At 41.0% G+C, this 9312-nt stretch overlaps 1 protein-coding gene across 1 annotated transcript; it reads left to right on the top strand.

Annotated features, from left to right (window-relative positions):
• Positions 1-5961: 5961 nt before the first annotated feature.
• On the top strand, positions 5962-7424 carry LOC116886427 (leptin receptor overlapping transcript-like 1). Its single transcript, XM_032887913.1, has one exon. It carries the CDS (start codon positions 6033-6035, stop codon positions 6426-6428), a length of 396 nt encoding a protein of 131 aa, XP_032743804.1. The 5' UTR covers positions 5962-6032; the 3' UTR covers positions 6429-7424.
• Positions 7425-9312: the final 1888 nt, after the last annotated feature.

Genomic DNA, 9312 nt, shown 5'->3' with positions numbered 1-9312 from the left:
AGCAAACTCTACATTTTAATTCCTGAAAAAAAAATTTCCAGAAACTAAAGCAAAGAGAAACATATCATTTAGCACAAGTTTTAATTGCCAGGAACAGAACACAAATTTATTTTTTAAAATGTCAAGCCAAGCAAACAAAGGGAATTACATTGTTTCTGCTGCTCACTAAGGTCAAGAACCCACACAATGTCTACCTGGTGGTGTATTCGTTTGTATCCTTTTTTTAAGGTGGATTTTTCAACTCTTTTTTTTAATGATTAATTTTATGAGAATTGATGTTTTTTCTGCATGTATGTCTGTATAAGGGTGGTAGATTTCCCTAAAGCTGGAGTTACAGACAGTTGTGAGCTGCCATGTGGGTGGTGGGAATTGAACCTGAAAGAACAATCAATGCTCTTAAATGCTGAGTCATCTCTCTAGCCTCTCATAAACACTTTGTTTATTTGTTTGTTTGTTTGTTTGTTTATATAGAGTGAATGAGTGAGTGAGTAAGTGGGTTAGAAAGATATGCATATGGAGGTCAGAAGACAGTGTGGGAGTCAGTTCTCTCCTACAACACAGATTCATTCAGATCACCAGCTTTGGTGACAAGTGCTTTAACCCACTGAGGCACCTCACTGACCCATTTATACTACTCCTCTCCCCACCCCTTTTTTAGAGACAGTATATCAGTGTAGCCCTGGCTGTCCTGCAACTCATTATGTAGATCAATCTGCCCTCAGAGTCACAGAAATCTGTCTGCCTCTGCCTGCTGGATGCCAGGATTGAAGGCATATGCTAACATTCTCAACTTATATTCATTCTTACTGTCTCCTGGTGTCTTCGAGTTTCTAGCACTGCAAAGAAGCACCATAACCAGAAAGCCAGTTGGAGAGGAAATGGTTTATTTGGCTTACACTTTCAGATCAGAAAGTCAGGACAGGAACTCAAGCCAGGACAGGAACTCAAGCAGGACTAGAACCTGAAAGCAGGAGCTGATGCAGAGGCCTCTAAGGGTGCTGCTTATTGGTTTGCCTCACCTGACTTGTTCATCCTGCTTTCTTATAGAGCCCAGGACCACCAGGGATGGCACCACTCACAATGGGTTGGACCCTCCCATATTTGAATACTAATTGAGAAAATGCATTACAGCTGGGTCTCATGGAGGCATTTCCTCAACTCAGGCTCCTTCATCTCTGATGACTCTAGCTCGTGTCATTTTGATGCACAAAACCAGTCAGTACACCTGGTTACAAAATACTGCAGTGTTCTTCTGTGTTCTACATCCTCCTTTGGGGTGTCCAGGATGCATACCAGGAGGGAAAGAATGAATCTGAGCTTTGTGAGGATGGGTTGACAGGATCTTGGTTTAGCTGTATGTACAGAAATGGGTTGGGTAGCCTTCTCCAAAGATTTCAATGTTACAGCTCTTTTAGATGGTATTCAATGAAACAGCTCTGTTAGACGATATTCAGTGACACGCTTGTGCATCCATATTTTATTCAGGGTGAACAAGGGTGGGAAGGGGATTTTCATGTGGATGTACATTGTCTTTAAATGTCAATTTCATACACTGTGAAACAGGATCTCCATGAAGGATTATGTAGATCAGGTTAGTCTGTGGTTGTCAGGTAGAAGGGAGGGCAATTGTCTTGCTTTTGTTATTGATGTGAGAAGACACAGTCCACCATGGGCATCAACATCAAGTTAGGATCTTGAACTGTATGACAGTAGAAAGTGCAAAATAAGTGCTAGAACCATGCACACATTCATTTCTCTCTGCTGTTGAAGATACATAACTAGCTGCTTTAAGTTCTTGCCACCTTAACTTCCTTGCTATAATGAACTTTAATCTGGAATTGTAAACTAAAATAAACCTTTTCTCCCCTAAGATTTTTTTGCCAGTTTATTTTATCACAACACCAACAATAATACACCAATACTGCATACTGTAAGAGAGAAAATAGCAGGCCAGTTGGCCATCCATATTCTAATTCCTATAATCTGTGAACACAACATACTTAAATCACCCTATTTATAATATATCATAGATGTGTTCAAGGATTAAAGTATTAAAAGCAAGCATTTACTCTAGCTGAAACAAGAGGGATGAAAACTAATTAGAATGACTCTAGCCATGGAGAACTCAACACTCTGTTGGAGAGATGTAAGGCTCCTTGCATAAGAAGTCTCTAGTGACCTGGGAGCCACATCAATAACCAAGAGGGGAAAGGGACAGAGTTTGACAATGACAACTGTTTTATCTTGCCATCAACCTGAAGACATGTAAAAGCAGAACCTTCTCAGAGAATCTTGATAAAAACGTCTCAGGCCAGCATCTTGTTTTATCTTTATTAAACTTAGAGCAGAAAAACCAATGGAACAACTCCTAAATTCTGGCCAATGGAACTATAGAAGAGTACATCTGTGCTGAACTTTAAACTTTGGATAACTTGTTAGAGCAGCAGTTGAAAACTAATACTTAGCAGACTAATCACTAGGTAAAAGAAGTAGAATTATCAGAATTGCTTCAAAATTGACTATGATTCACTCAGTGAAGGTAGGGTGAGACCCAATGTTCTTAAGATCAAAGGACCATGATAAACTTTCTTCTATCTTTAGGTAAGAAGGGGGAGGAGTTTTTAGTGATTTCTGTTGGAAAAGAATTTTATCTGGGAAATGGTCTGAGGAAAGAATAGGGGGAAATCAGCAATAAGGAGTTCAAAATGAGCTTTGTATTAGTGTTTCGAGTCATGACATAGCCATTTGTGGGTGAAAATAAATGTTGGTGATGACACTGGAAAAATAGGAGCCCTGTTTCATTTTGTCCAAGAGATGGAGACTTAACCTTGACTACGGAACTGCTGACAAGTATTGGGACCTTACTCTAAACAGAGTGGTGGATAATTATCAAGTTAAAAAGAAAGATTTTTTTGAGCAGATATAAAGGAAGCAAACACTTATCTAACCAGATTATCTTAATATGCTGTCTCCAAATCAAGAGTAAGGGTTATTAGAATGTGCACTTTCTACATGAGGTGTGTTAGCATAAACCTTTAATCTCAGCATCTGAAGAGCAGAGGCAGAAGGATGTCTGTGGGTTAAAGTTCTGTGAGTTTGGGGTGGTTTGTAACACGTGATGTTTTAACTGTGAAGCATTGACCTTCCAAAAATCATTTACTTATTATTGGGACTGAAGACCTATTTATTTTTGCAGGATAATCTGTTCTTCCTATAATATACTTTTCAAATAGAAATAGTAAAGAAATAAGTGATTTAAAGTGCATATAAAAAAAAAACTCAGTTGGCTAGTCAACATAGTGTCTGAAGGACTATAATACAAGAATCACCTAAAACTGTTTAACATCACAAGGGAAAACCACTTAAAAATATAGAAACATTTCCTTTTCAAATGTCTTGCTATTTGATAGTTTCATGGTATAAAAGACCAGAAGATGCATCCCCCAGAAGAAGGTTACATTTTAACTGTACTACATGTAAATTTATGTTTTACATAGCATTTATAGTCATTATATATGTATGTATTTATCTGTGTGCATGTGTGGGCAGACAAAAGTATAAGGATGTATGAGATGCACATATACACAAAAGCTAGAGGAAGAAGACAGCAGGTGTCCTGGCTATTGTTTTCTGTCTTATTCCTATGAGACAGGATCTCTCACTGAACCTGAAACTGGGCTGACATTCGGTAAAGCCCAGTGATCCTCTTGTATCTGTCTTGCACATCTGTGGGGTGAAGGCTGGTCCCTGGCCATGCCAGACTTTCTAATAGATTCTGAAAACTCAGCTTGCACTCTCACTGTTGCAAAGTTCTTACCTGCTGAGCCATATCTCCGGCCCATCAGTGGTCATTTTTAATTTGGGGACTACACTGCTTGTCAGATCTGAGTACAGTTTTAGTTTTTACGTAAGTTGCAACCACAACTTAGGTGGAATCTAGAAGCATCAGTTTACTCATCAGTGGTGAGTTACTTGGGCTTGAATTATTATCTTTAAGTTATTTGGGGATTATATTATAAAGATCTATTTACCAGACACAAAAACAGGTCTCACTGAAACAAAAATAAAAAATAAAAAGAGGTCCCAGAAACCAATGTGAACTGTTTATGAGTTCCCAAACTTTCTTCTTTCACAGCATGTGAGTCTGCATGACAAGCAGACTCAATGAAGACTTCATTCTATTCAGCATATTTGACATGAGTGGGAATTAATTTTGGATAAATATAAGTGGCATGTTCTTATGCTCTTCCAGATTCTCTAGCCATGTACACTAATTTAAAGTGCATTTGGGGTGCATATCTCAGTGAGTAATCCTTAGGTACCTGCACCACTGAGTGACTGATATTGGGTAAAGGTAAAAATTGTAATCTTTGACCAAACTAGTTTTTTTTAATGTGTATGAATGTTTTTTCCACACATATGTTTGTGCATCACATTCGTGCCTGATACTTGGAGGCCAAAGGGGGACATTTTATGCACTTAGAGCTGGTTATAAGCTATCATGTAGGTGGAAAGAATCAAACTTGGGCCTTCTAGAAGAGCAGCAAGTGCTCTTACCCACTGAGCCATCTTCCTAGCATCCATGATAGGAAGATGATAGATTTAATACGATAGCTAGTAACATGTTGATATTTTTATGGGCTTGCAACCTTCTTGGGCTGGATTCATTAATCTGCCATTGTGTCAAGAAATAATCCTACTGTCTTGGAAAATATTAAACATATAAGAAAAAGAAAGTTTATTATTACCCATTGACATGGAGTCTGTGAAACCTCTTCAGTCCGAAGCTGTGAGGTTTCTAGTGTGTTTAGGAATTTTTCACTTCAGGTGAAATATTTTACTCTTGTATGGTATGAAATACAAAGAATCAAATAACCCCAAATTCACAAAATTAAATTTTAAAATCCAAAAACTGTGTGTCAAAAAATTTGATTACTAAAATCACCATATTCTATTTTATAGTTATAATAACTGAGGCTCAGTTAAGTGGGAGTGACATATTCAGATCTTTGCTATCACATGAATAAAATTAGTTTTGTAGCCTAAAGGCTAAATCTCATCTGCAGCTATTTTTATTGAAGTATATATTTAATACAAAATGCACACTATTATTGAATTTTTAAAAACCTCCAATTTAATCCTACAGTTTATTTATTTAAAAGTGTGTTTGTGAGTATGCATATACCATATATTAGGCTAAGGTCACCTGGAGCTAGAGTCACAGGCCATTTTGAGCCACTTAACCCTAGTGTTAAGTGGAATCAAACTCAAGTCCTCTGGAAGAGCAATATGTGCTCACAACGTTCGGTTGGGTCATCTCTCTGGTACTGAAGTAAGTTTACAGGAAGTTTCTGCCCCACTCTTTCCCATTTAGCTCCCAAGGAAACAACACCAAGACATTGGAATTTATTATCAAGCTACCAACCTAAACTGGACAGGTTCTGAGACTATTATGACACCCCTAGGCTTTTAATAACCAGATAAATTCTCCCACTGCTTGGTTACTGAGTATGGCTCTGTTTGCTCTGTTCCATATGAGTCTTCAGGGTGAGTTTCTCTGGTCATGTGTTCATGGGCCATCCTCAAGGTCTATCCTGCCTCAAAGCAACCTCCTTCTTTTACCTCCTCTCTCCTCCCTCAAGGACCCTACCTGAGACCCACTACTTGATCTCAAGCCCTGCCTTTCTCTCTCTCCTGCCCAGCCATAGACTAAAGCCTTTTATCACCCAGTCAGATATTACGGGGAGGCATTCTTCATATCACATCGGTCAATACAATGTCTATGTCCAAACTGCAACCTAATCTCGGGGCATAGAGCTAAGCATCTGAATATACAATGCATAAGACCAATCCCAGCAATCTAGACCTTAATTTTCTAGTGTAATTACCCCAATTTCACAATTAACATCTGAAGTTCAGAAGGTTAAACAACTTTCCAAAAAATCACATATTTAGGTTGTCTGGCGGCCGCCGCGCGTCTCGGGTCTCCGGGCCACCGCCCGGGTCGTGAAGCCAGGAGCGACGTCACCGCCATGGCGGGCATCAAAGCTTTAATTAGTTTGTCCTTTGGAGGAGCGATCGGACTGATGTTTTTGATACTTGGATGTGCCCTTCCAATATACAACCAATACTGGCCCCTCTTCGTTCTCTTCTTTTACATCCTCTCGCCCATTCCGTACTGCATAGCCAGAAGATTGGTGGACGACACAGACGCCATGAGCAACGCTTGTAAGGAGCTCGCCATATTCCTCACCACAGGTGTCGTCGTCTCGGCCTTTGGGCTCCCTGTAGTGTTTGCCAGGGCACATCTGATTGAGTGGGGAGCATGCGCACTTGTTCTCACCGGAAACACAGTCATCTTCGCGACTATTCTAGGCTTCTTCCTGGTCTTCGGGAGCAATGATGACTTCAGCTGGCAGCAATGGTGAAGCGCTGCTGAACTGTAGTCACATGGACTTCTGTCATCGGCCGTCCGTCCGTCTGTCTGCCCGCCCGTGCACAGGAGAGGGGCCGTGATGCTGACTTGTTGGCGAGCCTCTGGGGGTGTCCTAGGTGCTCCCTTCTCACTGTTATCCGCCTCCTGTTTCCACAGGGACCTGCTAAGGATTAAAAGGATTTTCTCTTTTGGAAAAGCTTGACTGGTTTCCCACTTCTCTAGCCTATGCTTTCCATGGTGTCCTGCTGAATCTCAATACGTACATGTTTTCCCTGTTCAGTTGTTTTAAAATCAGTATGCAATGTTACACATTTTTTAAGATGTAATGACCATTTGCACTGGTTTAGGAATTCAGAACTTCTGGCTGTACTATGGGCTAAAGTACATATTTTCTCTAAAAATCAGTTACTCTCCATTATAAAAAACTATACGTAAGTTTTCATCCAGTCAGGATGCCATCACTCCAGGTAAATGCAAACATGCAGAGCGTTGACACACTTTATCTACTATTTACTCAGTGCAAAGATAGCTGCATTTATACCTCAGGGGGGCCGACTAACCCTGCCCATGCCCTCCATAAGGGTTGCTGGTTTTACTAGTGGACAGGTGTTTTGTGAATCGAAAATTATTTTGTGGAATTGCTATAAAAGAGTGCTTTTCTCCTCAACTGTTGGAAGAATTTATGTTAAACTCTAAGGTACATGTGTGAAAAGTTCAGAGATCCAGTTTATATTCCTGTTTATTATGGTCAAAGCAAGTGAGTTGCCGTGTGGGAAGAAGCGACGTTGGCTTCCCACTGTCTAAGTGCTGTCTTCATCTGTGGTGACGAGTGTGAGCTCTGTCACCTCTCATGGTTTGGAGGGCAAAAGGGATATGCATGGGACAGGTGTGTGTTTGCAGTGTAGATGCTCAAAAACTTCCCTCTGCTTCCTCCTTTTAACTTATTTTGTACATTGTATATACTAAGTAAAAGAACTTTTCAAATATAGTTTAATAACGTTTAGAAATGTTTGACTACTAGGAAACCGATTGCTATGCCATACGTTCAGAGTGCCCCTCCCCCACAAGGCCTTGATGTGATTCACAAGTGACTCGTTAGTCTTGCAGATAATCCAGGAGCAAACAGTTGTAAGACTTAGACAGTGGAAAGAGCAGTCTCCCACCTTACAGCACGTGTATTTTAAAAACACTTAAGGCAGGCTTGCTGTAAACCTCTCAGTTGTCTGGGCTCTGGTTTCATGGTGATGGATCTGCTGTTGTAAGGAAGGTATCTATTGTATGTGTTAATACAGAGTAGCCAAATCCAGCTGTGTCACAGCTTCAAACACAGACCTGACCAAAAACTTCTCGGTGACCAGGCATGACCACATCGTAGCGGTCATTTGCTTCTTCAGTTCTCAGTACTTAACCCAAGAGCTGGTTATGAAAATGTTCGGACTGATCCAGCAGTATTTTGTGAGGACATTTGTATGTGTCTCTGGTGTGCTCACATAAAAAGAAGTGTTCTGCCTTTAGCTGAAAATGAGTAACCATGACAACTGTCTTTTGTTGTTTTTTTTTCTACAGTTTATTTCTCAAAAAAACAAACAAAAACAGCAAAACCCAGGAACATGCACCAAGTTTGTTCAGCTTTTTACTAAAGACGCCTAAAGCTGCAGTTTTTATTTTGTTTTTGTTTGCCTTGACCCATGTTTCATTGCCTTTGGCTGGGAGGTGGGAAGCAGTATGAAATGCCCAAATGCGGCTGTGCCGTTTGTGGGTTAGACCAGAAATGGCTTGTTGAGTAATGATGAGGGAGACTCACGGGCGGGTGTGGACATGGTCAGAGCCCTGCCTGGGATCAGGATGGAGCGGGAGGTTCCGTCTCTGGCCCTCCCTGCTCTCTGCTCCTTCACAAACGAAGTGCTGAGCACTTGGCCGTAGCCTCCTCTTCTAACAGCTGCATATTCTTTCTGGGTACTAATCTTAGCAGCATTGCTTATCTCACTATGACACTGGCTTGCCAGTCCCATCTCTGGTTCCTAGGCTGGCTACTCACAAGTATGCACCAACACGTTGTCATTCTGCCGTGGAGAGAGAGAGAACTTTTGATGACGAAACAATAAAGATTTTAAATATCAAAAAAAAAAAATCACATATTTAGAAGCCAGGAGCCTACCTCAAAGGAGGAAATGCCCTTACCAACTTCAAACAAGTCCTACTGGTTCCATGAGGAATGGCACTTGCCCTCAAGTCTGGCCTGTGTCTCCTCCCCAGAAACCCCATGACAGAATGAGAACTGACACCTGAGAGTTGTCCTTTGACACACTCATATGTACACACACTCACGCACAAATGATCAGTAATTGCGAAAGACTTCTGGGAAATACCAATAATAAAAAGTTAGGATTTTTTTTCTTGATATCTTGAAGTTTATCAAAGTCTAGTAATGCAAAGACAGACGTGACACAGATGGTGTGTATACTTGTCACATAAGCACATACCGGAGTGATTTACACAGTACAAATTTTAAAACCTTAAATATAGCAAAAATAAGAGCTTAACTGAAAATTTATGCTATATTACTTAAAAACCAAAACCAAACTAAAGCAAAACAGCCACACACAGCATCTCACTAGGCCTGGTGGTACAAGATTACAACCCCAACTATTCAGGAGTTTATAGTAGAAAATTCACGTTTTTGGCCAGACTCCCGGACCAGCGGAGGATCCCTGCCTTCAGCAGCTCTCTGCTCCCAGGCCCCCCGGAGGGGAGTTCTGGCCCCCTGGTCGGGCGGGCACTCCTGAGGCAGCAGAGCGGAGGAGACCACCAACGCTGCCCACCCCTGCCCACATCCCTGGCCCAGGAGGAAACTGTATACGGCCTCTGGGTACCCG

The sequence above is a fragment of the Rattus rattus genome, chromosome 17 (genome assembly GCF_011064425.1).
Source record: "Rattus rattus isolate New Zealand chromosome 17, Rrattus_CSIRO_v1, whole genome shotgun sequence".
NCBI classification, from domain to species: Eukaryota; Metazoa; Chordata; class Mammalia; order Rodentia; family Muridae; genus Rattus; species Rattus rattus.
This window is presented reverse-complemented; position numbering and strand designations above follow the sequence as displayed.

What these genes read in the sequence shown, in the direction of transcription:
- LOC116886427 (XM_032887913.1), top strand. Translation starts at nt 6,033, where the DNA reads ATGGCGGGCATCAAAGCTTTAATTAGTTTGTCCTTTGGAGGAGCGATC.